A 20,361-nucleotide genomic window follows, 5' to 3' on the forward strand; every position below is an offset into this window, starting at 1 on the left:
ACCCCAGTTTTTCTCCCCCCCCAAAAAAAAAGTTAAGGCAGCAATAAAACCTGTCAATCTGAGAAATTACTAGCTGGAAAGAACAAGAAACTTTATGTGTTCAAACCACAGGCCCTGCAGCACTGGCGCTGAGACCCTCAGCCTAGGCCACTGCGGACGAGGTCCTCAGACACTCTTCCCGAGGAAAGCAGGGATGCCTAGAGGGAGAGAGGCGGCCCTTGCTGCCCTGTGTCAGCCTGCCGCCTGGAGAGAATGGCCTTTGGAGGTTGCACCGGCAGGCAACCTGCAGGTCTGGAGGCTCAAGTGGAGGAAGCCCCAGCCCGAGCGGCACTCACCTCGTTGAAGTGGACGTCCTGCATCCCCACGTCCTCCATCATGGAGGCCTCCTCATCTATGTTGGGGGTGATCACCCTGAAGGCTGAGCATCCTTGTCTGAACATGCCTGGGGGTGGGGAGAGCAGAGTTAGTGTGGACCTGTATGGATAGAGCTGGAGCGTCTTCTACCCTGGATGCTCAGTGCTGAATGGAACAATGGCCGTGGAGTCCCTGGGTGCAGGCCGGCGTTCCCATGCGGGGCTGCCGTGTGCTTCTCTCTGTGTCTTCATACTTAACTTTCACCTCCCTTGATTCATTGTCTTCCTCATCCCTTTTTATTTTTCACCTACTTTTATGGAAATGTATGCAAGCTTGAAATAGACTGGAAAAGGTATCGAATCAAATGGATAGAAAAATAGCCAAGAAGACATCATTTGATTTGCTAAGATGACCTGGGCCAGGAGACCAAGGAAAACAAAAAGCCAAAGTCAGTCAAAGAGAAATAGAGGATTTGAGACGACTCTGTTTCCATCTGCTGCCTCACCCCTGGGCCAGGGCCACCCCCAGTCCAGCACTTCATGAAGCGTCCTGCACAACCAAGATGCAACCAGCTGCTCCCAGAGAGGCCTTCTTAGCCCACAGCTGACCAGCAGGGGCCGAGGTTCTGCTTCCCTCGGGGAAATGCTTGGGAGCAATAGCTGGGATAAGGCTAAAGTCCTCCAACAAAAATGGCCTCTTTGGGGTCATTCTCCATCTTGGAGGTACCAGAAAAAAGCCTTGTCCACCAGCTGATACCACCTGGGCAGCAAGGCACAAGGCCAGGCCTTGAGATGCTTTGTTTCTCTTATTTTGAAGCTGCTGTTTATAATAATAATTAAAAAAAAAACAGAAATCAAAACTTGATCTCCCAATTTTTGGCAAAAAGAAGAACACAGAGCATTTTGAAGTCGAGTCTTGAAATCAGGTCTTCAGTTTGAGGTGAGCCTGCTGTCGGGCAGCCAGGCGTCGCGGCATCTCTGCCGCTGCCCTGGTGTGGTCTTGCTGGTGTTTTGTTAGAGACAACATCCCTTGTATGAAAGCGTGAAGCTCAGAGCTTGAGGACACATGAGCATAGTGTAGGGTAAAAGGAAGTGATCAGGTTTTTTCCACCCTCCAGCCATTAGCATCAATGATCAACCCCTGTGGTCTTACATGCATGCCTGATGACGGCACCTGGAGTGTGGTGTGGGCGTGCGTGAGTGAGCACACCTGAGCCCGCAGGCTGAGCATCTAAGGGTGGTGTCACAGCGGTGCAGCAGCAGAGGCACGAGGGGCAGAGGACCGAGTGGCAGAGCGCAGCGGAGAGACCACTAGAGAATGCCCAAGAGCCCAGAGAGTGAAGACTCGCCAGGGGCTGGGAGGCCTGCCAGCACCTGCCCTGCACCTGGGTGCCACACTATGAATGGTGTGGAAAGATCATTAAAAGCCTGAAAAAGCCACCAGGACTCTCCTTCACCCGTATGCCCGGATCATACAGAGCCTGCTCCGTGCCTTGCTGCACCACACACAGCAAAGGCAAACTACAAGCTGACTGCCCACGCTTGGGCCGCAGAGCACGTGTAAACAGACAACTCAGCTCAGAGGAAGGGTCCTCTCCCGTGCCTGGGAACAGACCGTCACCAGCGGGCTGGGGGGCCAGAGGGAGGCAGGAGAGCCATGTCCGTCCATGCAGAGGGAAGAGGAAATCCCCACACCTGAGAGTCACGAGGATGGGCTGGGGTCACCCTAGGCTCACCTCCCCGGCTCCTCCTCGGGCAGGTGCTGAGGCTGTAGGGGTAGTGGGGCGACTCCCGCTGGAGGGCTACTTCTGCTTCTAAACACGAGCGAGCAAGGCAAGGGTTACCTGACACGTGTATGCCAAGGAACACTGCTGGTGTTACCCGCCACTCGGGCCAGAACTACGGAAATTCCCCGCCTGGGCACCTGTGACTTTCCATCACCTCTCTGTCAACACACGCGCCTCAGTCAGCTCTGGTGCCGCGAGACCTACCCAGACAGCAGAGGCCACGTGCCCACACTGCAAATGGTCAGGCCCACAGATGCTGAGGTGGGAAGGACCATCAGAGCTGAACCAAGAGGACCCAGTGAAAGGGCCCTGGCTGGCGGGCCCGGGAACACACCCCCCAGGCCCACAGGGCAGCATCCCCAGGAACCAGCCTCCTGTCAGCAAAGCTGCCTCCTCCAATTATACGATCATCTGGGGCACATTCTAGAAAATGCTGCCTGGTGAACTCCCCTTGCCATTGTCTTCTGGCTGATGAACAGCTCCAGGTGGAAACTATCTTCAGGGAAAAGATCTTCTCAGCTCAAGACTGGCCATCAGGGACACACACAGGCAAACGCATGAGCTCAGTTTTGCAAAATGGAGCCGCTAGTGAGAGGTCATATACAACACGCTACACACAGACTTCCACCGCTGATGCTGGCGTCTCTGCTGTGCCCACAAGCAGTGTATCACCGAATGACACAATGGGTATGGTTTGTACACACACACACACACACACCCCCACCTCCAAATCCTTCTGAATGGACCCCACTTGCCTTTGCTGCTTTGTACACATTTCTATACGTTTCACAAGACACAGAAACTGTTCCTCACCTTTCCGTGTGAGATATTCTGCCACCAGGGCTGTGACGTGGACGTAGCACATTGCTGCCTGGAATAAAAGACAGGGCTCAGCACCACGATGTACAGAGCACGTCATCACATGCACCGAAGGATTCGAGAGGGTGAGAGCTGTACTTGCAACAGAGCCCAAGGCACCTACTAGTGCTCTGAACAGCTGGCACCTTAGTGGATTTCTTCCTTAAAACGCAAAGAGCAGTGCCCTGTCATGACAGTCACAACAGGAAAAATCAATTTTATCACGAAGCAGTTGAAAGTTGGAGTCAGAAACCCTCTGCATGAAAGAGCCGTGAGGCATCTGCCAGCAAGCTCCCGCACGGACTCGGGGCTTCCTCGGGCCTGTCCAACCAGGCTTTTGTGCCAGGAATAGCCCCTCGCGAGGGAGTGATGACTGCAGTGCTCAGATGACCATGCAGTGGTTCTGAGCCTGACCCTGTTTAAAGGCCACCTTTTTTATTTTTAAAATTTATTTCTTTTCTTCCATGATTGTTCATTTTTGGACAGTATTTGATTTCTCCCCTCTGATGTGGTCCCCACAGTGCCCCCCGCACCACAGCACCTGTGATCCATCCCCGCAGGCCCTTGTGCTCTTCCTTCCCCAGCCTCCAGCCTGTGGGCAGCTCACCAGTTTTATCTTTTTCTTGTAAAGTGTCCCATTTTTTCAATTGGTTTCTCTCTCTCGTTTTATATATTTATGGTGAGAGTTTATTTTTACCTTGTGCTCTTTTTAAAAATATTATTTTATATATTTTCAACTGGTTTCTCTTAATGGATGGGACCTGTCCCTCAATACTGGCTTCCTTTGGCAAATGGGGCAAAACATATTTTCTTCAAAAAGCAAAAGCCGGGTGGAGAGGCCGGTGGGCTACCTCAGATAGATCGCCATTCTTGACGTGGATCCGGGCCATGCTGTCCAGCCACGTCTTCCTGAGCTCGGGGGTGCTGGCGTAGGACTTGGCCAGGCTGTACTGGAGGTCCACCAGCATCTCCGGGTCATTCTCGTGCTCCTTCATCTGCGCGGTGGCCATGAGCACTGTGCGGATCCGCTTGGTCAGGTCCTTCACGTCCGAGGAGAAGCTGGTGTGCTAAAATGAGGGGACAGCAGCCCGCGGCCCTCAGCGGCGCTGGCCTGGCTACGGCCATGTGGGATGAGTCTTGGGGTGAAAAATCAAACGGGGCTGGGCCACCCACCTTGATGAGCCTGTCGCTGTTGGCACAGTTGTTGATGATTGACAAGGACTGCTGGAACCTGGTCCCCCCGATGCCAACCACGTCTGCAATCAGCTGGCTGACGGAAATAATGACCTTGGGGACACACAAAACGAGCAAATCAATTCACCTTCAAGTGACCCCTGGGATCGCCTCCTCCCTTGGCTGAGATGGGCATAAGGACGGGGCGGGGGTAGGGGGTGGGGGTGGGGTGGTGTTGAAGGCAGGGATGGCCCCAGGAAGAAACAACATTGAGTCATCTTTTCTCTGTCCAAGAATGACTCCAGGAGTGATCTTGCTCTCCGCAGTGTTCTGTTTGCACAGCAAAATGCTAACCAGGAGCATGCAGAGGAATGAGAATCAGATAAGCGCTTATCACTTAGCTACTTATCTACCACTTTCTCTGATAAAAAGGGATACCTTATTATCTGCCTTCCGGGGCTTTGGGGCCAGCTTCTATGAACCCAATGTCCAATAGGTAGGCTAATAAAAAATGTGTTTGTTTTTTATTAGAACCTAGACATATGAACCATATGCAATGGTGGGGGCTGTGTTTCTGGGGGCCTATGAGTAGCCCTGCCTTTACCCAGTTGCTTCAGCTGAAATGTGAAACCCATCCTTCCCCCTCTTTCATTTCACCAAGCCCAGGTACCAGAGTCACTGACTGTGGCAACTTAATCACCTCTTCCTTCTGACCTCACCAGCCCTGGTCTGCACACCCTCTTCTGTCCCAGATCTGACAATGGTTTCCCTGTTCAGGTACTGTCTGCCCAATCCACGTCAGCACCAGAAACCCAGACAATCCTCCAAATATGCAGTGAGGCCCTCCGCAGCGTGTTCTCACCCAGATTCTCAACCCCTCTCACCCATGGGACAAGCCCTCTCCCCTGGTGCATCTGTGACCTGGAACAGGCCTGCCCTCTATACCCACTGACCCCTCTTCATTCTTCATGTCTCTAGGAAGCACCCCAGGCCATGAGCCACGGGTGCACTCAAGTTCCTGGGTCATAGCGTAGGGGACACTGCACAGGCTTTGGGGTCTATCCATCCTCCAGCAGACTGTCCACTCCATGAGGGGCAGAGAAGGGCTCTGTGTCATTTGTGGCTTCTCCACAAACCCCAGCATGTCATTTGCAAAGAATATTTGTCTTAAAAAGAGTAGAGATGGAGCAGGCTTGCCCCGGTGTATGTAGAAGAGCATGTGCCTCACGGCTCACTGGCATCTTGATGCTCCCCAAGGCAGGGCGCACAGGACATGTCTATGCTGGGGAGATGAGGGCTGTCAGGAGGTGGGAGCCAGGCAAGAGCCACTCTGGGCGGTGGGAGCCTCACCCAAGATGCTGACAACCATCACCCTCGCACGGGTTCTAATACAGCCCGAGTGCACGGAATTTCAGTCCACTATTGAGTCAACATGTAAACATCAGGTTTCCAACAGAAACGCACCTGGGGCCCAGGTCACACCATATGGGGGGTGAGATAAGCCAAACCAGTAAATCTGACTTTCCAATTTTCCATCCTGGGGCCAGATCTTGGAGCACTCACCCTGAGATAACGTGCTAAGTATGACATTCCAGAGAGTTCTGCTAAAGCAGAATTCCACAGAATATATGTGTTCTGGAAAAGCCAGCCACACGCACCTGCAGGTGTGTCCGCACAAAGGACTTCTTCCCAGTGTAGTCGAAATTGTTCCTCATCAGGAAGTAGAGCAGCTGCGAGGCCTCGGTTCTGATGGAGCTCAGCTTGGAGTTGCAGTACTTGAGGATCTCATAGCACAGGGCTGAGCACATGTCAGCCCGCCCTTCATAGAAGGTCGAGGGAAACTGAGGCACATGAGGACAGAGACAGGCTGTGTCAAGCCCTTTGCCTGACGGTCAGTTCCCACCACCCCTGAAGAACAACATACCTTGTAAATTAACGACCTTAAAGCTGTGAACACATTTTTTAGAGCCGTTTCGGACTGATGTTTCTGAAGAAAACACAGGTAGACGTCAAAAACCTTTTTCATGAGAGGATTGTGTCCATGGTCCGTCAGGAGCTGGTTCTGTGAACACACAGGGAAGCTTGGTTAGGGAGACACACCAGGCACCTCGAATAGGTTCCCGGCAGTTCTCACAATCACAGATTTCCTGGCACTGAGAACTCTGCGGTGAATCTCCTTGGGAGGGCACAGCATTCTCCTGCAGGACGAATAAATGAATCCCTTTCTGCTTCGGAGAGTTTATCATTTTCTATTGAGGGAGGGACTGATTATAAAACTTCTCAGCAAATTTTAGTAGGGTTTAAAGGACTGCTGTTGCACCATCCTAACTGGCTTCTGTTAGTTCACTTTTATTTATTTTTAAAGATTTATTTATTTATGCATATAAGAACTGCAATACAGGCCAGAGGTGGGGGGTGGGTGAGAGGATTCACCAGAGACAGAGTGGGGAACAGAACAGGCAGATCTACTGAAATACACTGCTGAGGGGAGCAGCGGGGAGACAGGAGAGGTCTGCTGTGCCCTGTGGGTCAGTTCCCTGCCCAGGGATCAAATTCATGCAGCAGTAGCTGCGGACAGCTTCATAGCGTTGACGCTTAACCCCCTGCACCACCAAGGAGGCCCCAGTTCATTTATTTTTAGTGCAACCAGCAGGTCACATCCATAGCAACTCAGTTCCATCCAGAAGTCCCAGGTAGCAGTGAGTCCATGGGTTGGGAAAAATTCTGAAGGGATAGTGATGAAACGGACCCCCTAAAAGTGAGGCCTCCCTACTCCTTCCAGGCTTCTCAGCCCCCCTCCTAAGCCAGGAATAATCAGAGTTTGGGAAGGTGGAAGCTATAGGTTTTGGTCTGGCTCCACCACAGTGGCCAGCTGCGTCTCAACATGACCCGCATTTTACTCGAGATAAACATGAGAACCACAGTTTGTTACTTCTCTTCTTTAAGCATGCCTCACGCCGGCAGTGAATTCACACTAATTCAACACCTGTGACCTGGCGGCTGGTTTCCACTCGGATGCTGAGCACCTACAGTGGACAGAGGTGTGGCCTGGCAGACGTGTCCACTCTGAGCTCAGCACCAGCCACTGGGTCTAGCCATGGGCAACTCCCAAGGGCCCTGACCCCAATCTACACAGCCCATCTCAGCAGACGTCTGTGCTCTGGACAGGCCAAAGCAACTGTAGTAAAAAAAAAAAAGCCAGGAGGCCAGTCTCTCCAACCAGTCCTATGATGAGGCTGAAAGTTTGGAGATAACTTAGGTCCAGATTATTCTGTTACGGTGCCAATGGTAGTGTAATAGTGTCGAGGTTTATCATATCTTCTGTAGCAGAACAATTTTTACTCAAGGAATAAGCTTTGCATGTTTGGGTCCAACAAGGCACAGATGTGTTCACAGCTGGCTGGACACCTGCGGTGGTTCACATATCCTGAAGTGTGACCACAGCACCGAGTCCTACCACGGGAAGACAGCAATGTCATGAGCAGAAGACGTGACAACTGCAGGAGTTGGGGTGATTCCCAAGCACGAGCAGCTGTTCATCAGTTATGGGGGAAGGTTGTTTTTGGCATTTGGGGAGCGGCCTGTGAACACCACTTTGTCCAGGAGCTGTAGTCCAAACACTATAGCTTTCCACAACAGATTTACTTTCTTAATTAGGGCTGGATTAAGGGCTGGGTACATTTGGAAGGGAGCTTTTGTTTTCCAGGCAACTCATTGCTGGAGATACAAGAATTGCCAAGACACCCTCCCCCTCCACCCCCTTTGTTGTCTGAAGTGTCCAAGTTCTTATGACGTGAGCTAATTTTTCCCTTTTTCACTCTCTCCGAACAAGAGTTTCGTTTCCCATTTTCAGGGCTTAGTCTTCATGAGTTTTGATCCCAACATTTGTTTGCAAGAATGGAGTGATCACTCACTTAAACTAAACATAAAGCACTAAGCATAAATCACCCTTCCTTTAAAGGGGTAGTAGAGACCTGCCATTCTGGACACACTCCAGTTAATCCATTGTCTGCCTTTATTTTCCAATTTTCTTCTCCCTCTCTCTTTATCATTAATTAGAATGTAATTAGAACAGCACTAAATATTACAAAAATCTTTGACCATCCAGAAAGGCCTCTACAATCTTTCACAGCAGAAAGCAAAACAAAAATCACCCTTCACTTTCCACTCAGAAATAACCACAGATAACAATGGAGTCAGTTTCATTTCACTTTTTTAGCCCTATTGACTTTTACTGAGGATGGGGAAATTTCATTCAGGAAATTAAAAGAGCTGTAACAATAACATGAAAGGCGTGGCAATTCTAACAAAGTAGAGAATCGTTCTAAGTCATCCTCAGGAATTGTCTGTAGTAACACAGCCTCCGAAGGGAACCGGGTCTCTCAGAGAATGAACACGTGATATCAGTCATTTTTAAAGATCCAGGAACAGAGTGAAAACAAACTTAAACCTCGAGTGCCAAGATGAGCTTCTGGAGCCACTGATGTAATATATGAAAAGATGTTTATGTCCTCCCAAGTCAGATGGTGTTTTTATGTAGATGTTGAGTTAAAAATAACTTAAAAAATCTCCAGTTCAGAAAACAGCCACTTCTGCAGCAGATGCACACCAATCCGTAAGACAACTCAAGCCTCTTGGTCTGCGGACCAGACTCCCCAGCAGGGCCATGATGGCTCAGGGACACCCCATTATCACATACGGAGGTCACTGGGCAGCTCAAATCAAAAGCAAGGAAAAGAACAGAATTGCTAAAAACACATCTTCAGACTAAATTTCTGAACACATTAAAAATATTATCAACTCTTTAAAGGCCAGCATGGTTGGGGCATGGTATTAATACAGGTAAAATAGCCAGAGGACCATATTTTCCTGGAAGTAACCAGCTACCTTGGTTTACAAAGCACACTCTTGGGTATTCAATGATGTATGTGAGTGTGCCCAGGGCAAGAGCTTGGCCATTTTCTTCTTTGTTCTGTACGAGGTCAACCATCTTGATGGTCACTCAGCTTAGCTCCTGTAAGGGGTCAGGAATGGACACAGTGCAGGTTTTCTGATCCCATGCAGACCAGGTAAAGGAGTAGTCAGAGTCCTCAGTGGTTTTTGCAGGTCTTTTATTGGGATTTATCTGGTACAAGGCAGGCAGGAGTGCTGGGGGGGCCGGGAGGCTGGCAGGCCTCCCAGCCCCCAGCAAGTCTACACTCTATCTGGTCTCTCCGGTGATCTCTCTCTCACTCTCGGCTTCTCTTTCGGCTTTTTCTGCTTCTGCTGGCATCCCCGTGACGCCGCCCTTAAAAGCACAGTCTTAGCCCAGGTAAATCCCATCTCCATAGGCCCACACCCTACTCCAGGTGCCGCCATCAGGCATGCATTCAGGACAAGGATCCATCATCTGTCCTGATGGCGGAAGGGCAGAAAAGCCTGATATTTTCTTTACCCTACAGCTCCTCCTTCCCTCCCTCTTGTTCTTCCTCCTCGACCACCCCCCCGCCCCACACACACCCCTGACATAGCGGAGAAAAGGGCTTTTGATAGACCAGCTGTGTAGTGACCTTAGCAATTTTCTTAACGCTGCAGCCTCAGTCTGCTCTGCAAATGGGGAAGAAGATGGTTGTAGGGTAAGTGAAAATGATATCAGGCTTTTCTGCCCTCCTGCCATTAGGATTGATGATGGATCCTTGTGGTCCTGAATGCATGCCTGATGGCGGGCACCTGGAATAGGGTGTGGACATGCGCAAGTGTGTACACCTGGGGGGCTAAGACTGGGCTTATAAGGGCGGCATCATGGGGATGCCAAGAAGAAGCAGAACCAAGAGAAGCATAAAGAACCATGATAGAAGCAGAGACCAAGGTCATCAGAGAACGCCCAAAAGAAGTGAAGACTTGCTGGGGGCTGGGAGGCCTGCCAGCCTCCTGGCCCCCCAGCACCCTTGCCTGCCGTGTTCCTGGTAAATCCCAATAAAAGCCTGAAAAGCCGCTGAGAGCTCCAGGACTCTCTCCTCCTTTACCCCTGTAGGGTAAAGAAAATGTCAGGCTTTTCTGCCCTCCCGCCATCAGGAGAGATGATGGATCCTTGCGGTCCTGAATGCATGCCTGATGGCGGGCACCTGGAGTAGGGTGTGGGCCTAGGTAGATGGGATTCACCTGGGCTGAGACTGTGCTTTTAAGGGCGGCGTCACAGGGACGCCAGCAGCAGCAGTAGAAGCCAAGAAGCCATGAAGCTGAAGAGAAGATGAGAGAGAAGCAAAGAAGCAGAAGCAGAGAGCCCAGAGAGTGTGCGGATTTGCTGGGCCTGGGCGGCCTGCCAGCCCCCCAGCCTGCCATATGCCTGGTAATCCCAATAAAAACCTGCAAAAGCCACTGAGGACTCTGACTCCTCCTTTACCCGGTCTGCATGGGATTAGAAAACCTGCAGTGTCCAGTCCTGACCTTTACAACCCCGTCTGCTCGAATCATAGAAAACCTGCTCTGGCTATTCTGCCATTACAATGGCCACAAACAAGGTGCTGGGGGCTGGATGCAGGAGCACAAGGCACTCCAGAAATGGCTAACATAACATCCACCACCCCCAGAACTCAGAGCTTAGATCTTCTCAAACATTGTTTCTCAATAAGAGTGTGATTTCTTGATTGCCTTGACAAGGCACTAGGTGTGGTCAATTAAGAGACTCGGCAATAGGGGGAAAACATATGTAGAAGCTGATTTTCCAATTGATGTGAATATTTGCAAAGGAAGATGTGGGTGGGCCACCAGAGCCTCGAGTCCAGCCAGGACAGCCTACAACTTGGTGGGCATTATTCATGCCATGTCACGCCATTGGTCCATCACCCCACTTTTTATGGGGGGTGTACTTTAAACAGCAAACATTTTGCACACAGGAATGTGGATTTGGATAGAGGGGACCTTGGCTCTAAAGCCCTGTCTTCCCTGGGACTCAAGGATCAGTGCCTGTGTCCCGGGTCAGGAAGGGGCTACATGTCCTGCCCTGCACCCACACAGGCGATGGTCCTGGGTACTTCCCATCAGCCCACACACAGTAGGCAGCCCTGCTCAGGGAAGGCAGGGCTGGGAGAAGGCAGGGCTGGGAAAAGTCAAGTTGACACACTGAGGCTCGAAATGGCTGATGGTGGAGCTGGGGCCCACATCCTGTTGCTGAGTGATGTCTGGGTCAAAGGGACAGGCCACGTGGATGACAGTGGTCCCCAGATGTGACCCCATACCACCTAGCAGCTACACCCTCTAGGTTTGTGTGATGGCACTCCAGGATTTCTGCACAACAAAATCACCTACAGATGCTTCTTGGACTAGCCCCACAGTTAAGGTCACCTGGCCGCCAAGCCCGGGGCGCCTCTCAGCTGGTCCCCCCAGGGTGCCGATGCCTGGACCATGCTAGCTGAGCGCTCGCTCCATCCAGAGTGATCTCACTTTAAGCTCACACAGCCCAGTGAGGCAGGTCCTATTTCTCCACGGTAGGCCCCGAGAACCCTCAGGTCTAGAGACATGAAGCCAATGCTGCCAACCTTTCAGGCAGAGGCCCTGGGGCGCTGGTCCCCGTCGAGACTCAGAACCTACCTGGGGCCAGACACAGGCTATCTGAGAACCTCTATGTGTCCTTTCCTTAAACACGGTGTGGGCAAGCTAAGGGGCTGAGCGAGAACCCGCGGGAAGCGAGTCAGGAAACTGTCACTTTCTCTGAGAGCGGCAGGTCACCACTGTGCTGTGTGTGCCCTGCCTCTGCCCAGCGTGCCAGTCCCTGTGTTCCCAGCAGCTCCAGGGTTTCCTGCTCTTTCACCTGTGGTCCAGGCGGATGGAAGTCACGATGCCCAGCGAGGATGAAGTGGCAAATCAGCACGTGCAGAGCGTCCCTGCCGAGCCGCCCCTAACTGCTGACTACAAATATTCCATGACCACAGAAGGATGTGCTGGGGCGCAGAGGCTCTGGACCGTGGTGCCTTACCTCCAGTCCTGGATTGGGTCAGTGCACAGGCCCAAGACCTGCATTTCTAGCAGTGTGCAGGGGCAGTAGCTGGAGACTAGACTCTGAGACCTAAGAATACAGGCTTCGGGGAACGTGACCCTGCCGCCTGGAACGCTTTCTACTAGGTCTGTATTTCCTCAGCTGGACAGCTCTCAGCTGGACTCCTACTAATGACATTTCACGGGGGGCAGTGGGTGATGTGGCAGCTAAGGACAGCAACGAGATAGCAGGGTTGCTATTTTTACTGTGTCTAATAAAGAAATGCTCTTTATGAGAAGTGGAGTGAAATCACACAGAGAATGGCTGTCCTTCCCAATACCCTTGCAAATGAACCCACTTTTTCACTAGTCCACACACCTTAAGACTAATTAAATTTCCCCCTTCTATGCAGGAGGCAGGCAGAATCACTTTGCAAGGGCAGGAAGGGTCAGGTCCCTAAAAACAAGAGCCGCCGAAGGGACCGTCCCCACCGACTCGAGTATTACTTGCTAGAACCTAAAATTAAGACCAAGCAACCTTTTATTTTCTACCCCGAAATGCTTTTATCATTTAACTTAGAAACAGATCAAAAGAAATTTTTTCAAGGCGACTGTGTCCATACTCATTGCTCCTATGCATAAATATTTCACTGCGCTTGCCACTGCTTCGGTTATATTCCCAGAGGAAGAGGCAGAGCTGGCTGACCAGGTCCCCTAGTTATCACCCTCAGGCACAGCGAAGATGTGTTCCCCAAATCCACACTTTCTTCCAGGCAAGAGCTGACCCCTCCAGACACCCTTTCCTCCATCTGCAAGCAGGTGAGGAATTCAAAATAACTCACGTTGCTAACTGTGGGACAAGGCTTCTCTAGGGGAACTTTAGGATTAACGGTTTCCTTCCAGGGGTGAGAACAGTTACAGAAGTAAAAATACAACAAAAGAAGTTCTGGCTGCTCCAGCAAAATGAGCAGGATGAATGAAAAAGACCCAGGCCTGCTAGACCACGCACCTTGAAGGCCAGGGTGAAGAGAGAGAGTGTGTCCAGGGCCGTGAGGCAGACCTCCGTGGCGATGTTGGCCTCCAGCAAGGACTGGTGGAGAACGTCCGCGTCCGAGTGACCGTAGCCTGCGTGAAACACAACACAAGGTCAGTGCCAGGTGGCTGCAGACACCGGGGCTGCTGAACCAGGGGATCACAGTCAACTCTTGATTATTTACAGAAGGCTTCCTTGGGGGCTTTGATTTTCTGATTGCCTTTGGGGGTGGGGGGTGAGTAATGGCTTACGTTTCCATTCAATTATCACTCTCACCTCCAGGAGAAAAGCACAGCAGTAAATATTTATTGATTGCTGGCTCTGTGCCATCCACATTCTATGAATTTGATACGAATTAGCTCATTTAGTCCTGCCACAGCCCTATGAAGCACACGTGCAATTAAACCCTTTTTGCAGATAAGGGAATGCAGGTGCACACAGGATGAATTACTTGTCTTCTGTCTCATGGTGAGAGAAGGGTGGAGTCAGGCCGGACACCCAGATGAGAGTCAACCTACCGGGTCACCAGACTGAGCTGGTGGGAGGCAGAGATGGGGGAGGAGGAGCTGTGCACAGCTCCCCACAGGGACACGGGGGCCCTGAGTCTGGTCCCTGAACCCACTTTACCAGCTGTGTGACCTTGGGCAAGTTACTGGACCTCTCCAGACCTCAGTTTCCTCATCTGCAGAATGGGGCTAATAACAGTGTCTACCTCAAAGGGTTGTGGTGAGCATTAAATTCATTAATATTTGTGAAGCTCTTAGCACAGGGTGTGGCACCTGGTGAATGCTCTTAAGTCAGTAATGTAAAGACCTGCATTATTAGCTCAAACCATGAATAATAATCAAGAGTTGACTGTATTGCTAATGGCATTCTACTTGCTTTACAAAAAGCATAAAAGCCAATGTGTTGGAAAGGAATGTTGAAGAAAAGGAAAGAACTTGAAGAACCATAAATTTAAATACAAACTGATATTTCTGTATGTGGCTGTAAATTCAATTTAGTACTGATACAGAGGCAGTGGGACATACAATTTGAGATATTAAATTATGAAATGGTATGCATTAGCAGAATATATACAGGGATGCAAAGATGTTACAGTATCCATCTAGATGACGAAGAAAGATGACAATATAATAAAACATCATGTAAAGTCTTTCTCCAAGGAGCAGAAACAAATCAACACTTACTTTGTAGGTAATTTTCTTAACACTCCAGACAGGAGGACATTTTGCATTTAGATTAGAAAACTGAAGTACAGAAAACCTAGAGAATTTTCTTGAGACCAGTCATGGAGAGAAACCAGAATCTACACTCCTGTATCAGCTTTTATTAGGATAACACAGAGACTAGTGAGATGATATTCTGACTTTAATAAATGCCGGCATGACAAAAGGATTTTAAGACTACAAAAGGCCTTTCAAAGAGTGACTTGGTTGCTTTTGAAAATACGATTAAAAACTAGGAAGTGTTTTAACCCAGCCTTGCTTTGCTTTAAAAAAGCTGGTTCTGAAGTTCAGTCTGTGGACTATTTTCACACTAACATTCAAAGAGTTAATGTGCCTGCTGGTTCTAGTTAATTCTGCCTTTTTGGGTAAGAAATCTCCCAGAAGACAGTAAGACAGGTAATTTTTGGTACTTATATTCATTGCACTTCCTTTGGAAGCCAAGAATTGGGTTTGCTGGCCAGGTTTGTTTGGCAAGATACAGAGGCAACCAAAGAGGGTAACAGATTGATGGTCACAGTTAAAGAGGCCCAAGCCATCAGAAAAGAGGGCAAAATACCCCACAACACCTTTTATTAGACCAACCAACAGTATCAGAGGTCACAGGACCTGTTACTGAGAGCTGCCCTTTACCCCATAGGAAGTTTTACACTCTGGGTTAAACTGTAACAGGGAACCTGCCTTGGTGATTTTTAAAATTTCCTTCTCTGCACAGAATTGTCCTTTTCTTTTTCTAGATGACTTACTGGCCAAGTGTATCCAGGTGATCGTATAGACGGGATGGCTACACAGTGAGGAATTCTCATAGAACTATGGGCTAGAAGTCTGGGCCAATTAAAAAATTGGCAATGTGTTGTTTTGAAATCATATATAATCAATATGCTAATTAATGACAAAAAATTTGCTCCAGCAATTACACCCCCAATAAGACAATACACTGTCTATCTAATCTCCTTTAAAATAACAGATTCACAGGGCCTCCCCTTTGGCGCAGCGGTTGAGCGCTGGGTTGCGAGGCTGCCCACAGCCTCTGTAGTGCCGGTTTGATCCCCGGCTGCTCCCCGGCCACTGGAGGAGGGTCCCACATGGCGCGCAGACCTCTCCTGCCGCCCGCTGCTCCCCTCAGCAGTGTGCTTCGGTCCTTCTGCCTGCTCTGCTCCCCGCTCTGGCTCTGATGAATTCTCTCACCCTCCCGCGCTTCTGACTGTACCCAGTGCTTGTATAAATAAATAAATAAATGATTGAATAAATAAATAAAATAAATAAATCTTTAAAAAAAAAAAATAAAAAAATAAAATAAAATAACAGATTCACAGAGAAATCTGTCTGCATCTGTCTGAATTATCTGAGAATAAAAGAAATGGCTCTTTTAGCTACAAATGGTAGTAATTTGCTTTTCTTTAAACCATTCGTCTCCAAAAGCCAGCAGGATTCCTTAGCTGGTAAAATTAATATACTAAAATTAAAAATCAGCAGCAGCAGCAACATGGAGAGAATGCCTGAGAGACAGCTGGACCATTCGCCAGAGCTGTCTCCATGGAGACCATTAGTCTCAAAAGCCTTGAACAAAACTACGCATGAGGGAAGATTTTAGTCAACGGTTCACCAGGTTATAGGCCACCACAGGAGAATGGAACTGAGCTGGCAAATCCAAGAAGGGTCTTAAGAGACAGAGCGATTTCTTCAATTATCAGTCAGCAACTTTCTAAAGTTGATAAAGGCGATTCTGACCCAGGGGAGTAGGAAGTGCTTTGCTAACTACTCGTGTCCACTGAGAGGCAGTGGTGCCTTCGGCCCAGGGTGCTGCTTGTCTTGCCCAGGCCACTGAGGGCAGGGAGATGCCACCTCCAACAACTGCCTCCTGTGTTGCTCTGGTGTCCTTAGAATTCCCTGCTTACATTTAGATGATTTTCATCCCATTGTCACTCTGATAAGTGACTTATTCTAAATCCGGAGGGCAAGGATGAGGTATTTTTCCCCTTCTAGTGTCATCTGCTATTTTTAGACTTAATGAACCTTACTCTGTTTTAATAATTCTTGTTACCCGAATAACTTGATTTAATAACAGGATCTCCCTCCCTGCACACTGCACAGCATCACAGGTGTGGTGGTGGGAGGGGCACCATACCCTCTCAGCTTTCCTGAATGTTAGAGGACATCACTTGGGCTAGAAGAAGTCAGGTGCATATTTTCAAGGAGAACCCATTTCTATAGCTTTTTGAAACCAGAATTCCTGCTTGTATTTTTAATTTTGTTCTCTGGCCCACAATATGAACTCAGAGAATTAATATCTTGTATGAGAAAAACAGAAATCCTAAATGACAAAATCTGATGGTGAAGACTAGTCTCCTAGGTATATTAATTCATGGGCTTAGTTTTTACTATCTGCCTATCATCATGCAGAATATCGGGCTGATCAACCTCTTCCCCAACCCATCTCCTCCCATTATTACTGCCAGAAAGATTTTCCTCAAGGACAGGCAAGTGTCAAGGACAGAATAAGGAATAATCTGGGGCTAAAATTATGTGATCTCCTGTATGCTCTCGGATACACACCAAGGAAAACAGCCAAGTTCACAGTGAGACTCGCCTATATCTGTGTTTATGGAAAGGATCACATTGTCTTCTTTCTCATCTCTGTAGCAGAGATGTATCTCAACACGCTATTTAGCTGTGTGTGAAGGTGGCACTTAGCATGGGTTAAAGACGCCAAGCAATGAAGACATGCCATACATTTTTAACTTGAAGTCCTCTTTAAGGATATTAAAAATAATTTTTAAATGACCTTAAATAGGCATGGTGTTAGAGTATCTCAATTCTGAGACCCTATCAGTTGCCAGATTAATCGGTCGCAATATGTAATCAATGTGATGACATAGTAGATGAAGTATGGAAGAGATGCCTGTAAGCTAGATCTGATATAACTAACATATACTGAGTTCAGAAATGCTAGCAAATGTACAAAGAGGATTATCTCCAAATCAAGGGCTTTATAAACAGACATTTCATGACCATCTTGAGTATAGGCATGTAAAGTAAACTCCATTTCACCTCTTTTAAAAGATATATTGCCCATGCTGGAAACTTCTGGAGAATATGAGTTGTAATTCAGAGAACATAAGCAGTCTCTGCATTTTTCATATGAATTTAATTATTATACACAGTATATGAACGTATTTATTACCTATATTCACTTTTTTAACTCATGCTTCTTAGACAGAATTTTCAGTTAAGATGGGTCTTGCTAGCAGAATGTCAATACTTCATGTGATGTTTAAGAGATTTAGACAATAGCCCCAGTGGATCTTCCTCACCTGTAGCTACAAGTACCTACACTGGCTAAGAGGCAGTTCAGTTAGAAATATTTTCCTAGGTTGTCCTGAAATCTGATTCTCTACAGCTTAATCCCATGATCTTAAATTGTCTTCTATTGTATTATATGAAATACAGTTGTTTTTTTTTTTACAAGCTTTTCTACCTCTTGACTGGCTTCCCCCATCACTCCAGTAGAAAATATGAATGATCATACAAATAGAATTACTATACACCTAGAACATCAAAATAAATACCAAGTGTTATTTATTTTTTTGCAAATGTTTCACTTATTTGCAAACAGGTTTCACCTCCTAATATAGTTTATATAAAATATTCTCTATGTAGCTCTCACTCTCAATTTGTCATTTCATGCAGAGCTCCTCTGTCAATACACAAAGGGTGCACATTACAGTAGGTCAATATCTTGACAGTGCAAACATTTACTCTTCATGTACCTGGGCAGTAACCCAAACAATGCACCTCTATCCCTAGAGACTATTTGGCCACAGTGAAATTTGTCTCCATGGCACTTTCTATCAAAATTTAACTTCCCATCAAACATGTCTTGTGCTAGTCCTACTGATGGGTAACGAGGCAGCTTGGCCACCATTGGACTGTTTCTTATGGTCCTCTGCAGCCCCCTGCTGGTCAAGATGAGGGCTCACAGAGTCTTTCCCACTTGACAGAAAACGAGGTGCTAAAAAATGCAGATGTGTAGGGGGCTTTCTATTTTTATTCTTTTTTAAAATGAATGCATTTTAGATTCTGGCATCCCAGCAAGTCCCTCACATAAGGGATTTATGTCATATTGGTTGGCCCAACAGAAGGTGCTGTATTTATTGTCAAATAGGAGGTTTTAGAATGAGACATAGTCTAGCCCATGAGATACCCAGGAATCAAGTATGTGCGTGTCACACACGTGCCACACACCTATGCCTACATGGTGTGCACCTCCTTCTTATGGCTTCTAGCCGAGGTGACAACTGGGGCTCAGCAAACTAGCAGAGGGAAAGGCTGAAGCACCCAAATGCGTAGTCAGAGATGTCATTGGGGAAGACTGAGCTTCGGGGGACATGAGAGGACCAGGAGGTGTAGGACCAACTCAGATGAGCAGGGATGGTAAGGACCAAGAGACCAACGGAATCGGAGAGGCACCGCTCTCGGGGAGTTTTACTAGAAACTGACTAAAGCAGAAACTACAGGATGAAAGAGGAGCGAGACAGGAAGATGGGGCTCTTTGTGGGCAGCAGGAAGAGAGACAGGGAAACCGAACTTGCTGTCAATATGGTTTTGGCCACAGAACGGAGCCAACTGTCTCTCTGCTTCAGTCAAAGCCGTCTCCACAAAACCCATTTGTGGTGGAAGGGGCTGCTGCTTATCTTAAGGGATTAATGTTATTTATTCTTATGTTGATCATTTATTTTATTTTTGCTTGTTTTCTGTTTTTCTTAAATGATTATCTGTGGAGACAGGGCACTGGTCTGCTCAGGATTTTTTAAGAGCTTTAATGTTTAAGCATTTATTTTATCTGAAGGCGAGATACTCCTGTGTTATAAAAGGCCGTGTGGCAGGTCCTGGAGAACATGGGGGGGTTTAATTTCTGTGTGTGAAATACACTGGCTGGGAAAGCTAACGATAACAAAACTGTCTTATTTGTTTCAACCCCTGTGTTTAGAGAGCTGGAAAAAAACTAACAGGCAAGATGTTGAAAAATCAAGTTTGTAGCCTTAGACGTGTCTCTGAGGTACAGCAGAGCTAAGTAGCGTACCTGGGACTGGCACTGGGGTCAGAGTGTGGTACAGTGAGAAATACTGACTTAAAGCCTAGACTTGTATAAAGAGAGACTATACCCGCTACACCCAGCTTTGTTGGCGTGAGATGCTGATGTATGTTGATTTATCAATCTTTTTCCATTGAACTATTATCAATTCAAGATGTTGGGGATATTGTCACAATTCTTAGCCTGTACTAAGAAGGAGGGATGAAAAACACAATAAATGGAATTCTTATGATTAGAAAGATGAGGAGATATTAATGGCCATGTATTAAGGACTTGGGATGAGAACAAATACTTGTGTAGGTAAAATAATGATCACCAGCTCGGTCATGCTTGGGGAGGAGGGATAGAGCAGCTGGCAGACTACAGGCTGGTCCTTATTGTAAATGATCACGTTAGTTTTCAGAGTGCTGTAGGTAGGATGGTATTTAGATTTTCTGCTCTGAGAAGCCCTTCAGCCTATGAAACATTTACATTTCTAGAAACAGCACCTGATGCTATGTCTCTCTGGTGATTGAAAAATAAAAAAGGAGCTGGAAAAATATGCCCCCGTGTTTTGGCAGAATCTCAATGGTGAAGTCAGAAAACCCCAAAGTTAGGAAGGCAAGATGAACAAAAAGGTCTTGGATCGCAAGGGAAGCAGCCTCGTAAGCAGATTTCAACCTGATTAAATCTTACCATTGTCTACAGAAATTCCAAGCACACTTGATATCTTTCTCACACTGAAAACACAGAAAAAGTCACTTTGTTATTGGCTTTTCCACACCCTCACACATCGATTCACCGGCTTGATGCTTTCACAACAGTTTACGGATTAATGTACATTCAGAGTGGAGCGTCAGAAGGTGGACGCTTGATCAGCTACATGCACGGCTGGGGGGGAGGG

At 47.9% G+C, this 20,361-nt stretch overlaps 1 protein-coding gene across 11 annotated transcripts in view; it reads right to left on the reverse strand.

Annotated features, from left to right (window-relative positions):
* DOCK9 (dedicator of cytokinesis 9) overlaps window positions 1-20,361 on the reverse strand; it is a gene marked incomplete at both ends in the record, with an annotated part of 234,149 nt that overhangs the window by 28,637 nt on the left and 185,151 nt on the right. For 4 of the 11 annotated variants that reach the window (XM_084234772.1, XM_084234770.1, XM_084234763.1 and 1 more), the window contains 8 exons: window positions 336-442; window positions 2,954-3,011; window positions 3,850-4,065; window positions 4,172-4,285; window positions 5,830-6,012; window positions 6,096-6,233; window positions 13,134-13,249; window positions 20,154-20,197. In XM_084234772.1, coding sequence (XP_084090898.1) covers window positions 336-442; window positions 2,954-3,011; window positions 3,850-4,065; window positions 4,172-4,285; window positions 5,830-6,012; window positions 6,096-6,233; window positions 13,134-13,249; window positions 20,154-20,197 — 976 coding nt within the window. Of the gene's footprint in view, window positions 1-335; window positions 443-2,089; window positions 2,168-2,953; window positions 3,012-3,849; window positions 4,066-4,171; window positions 4,286-5,829; window positions 6,013-6,095; window positions 6,234-13,133; window positions 13,250-20,153; window positions 20,198-20,361 lie in introns of all 11 variants that reach the window. The other 7 variants (XM_084234769.1, XM_084234767.1, XM_084234768.1 and 4 more) reach the window with 3 other exon arrangements.

The sequence above is a fragment of the Talpa europaea genome (genome assembly GCF_964194135.1).
Source record: "Talpa europaea genome assembly, chromosome: 6".
Taxonomy (NCBI): Eukaryota; Metazoa; Chordata; class Mammalia; order Eulipotyphla; family Talpidae; genus Talpa; species Talpa europaea.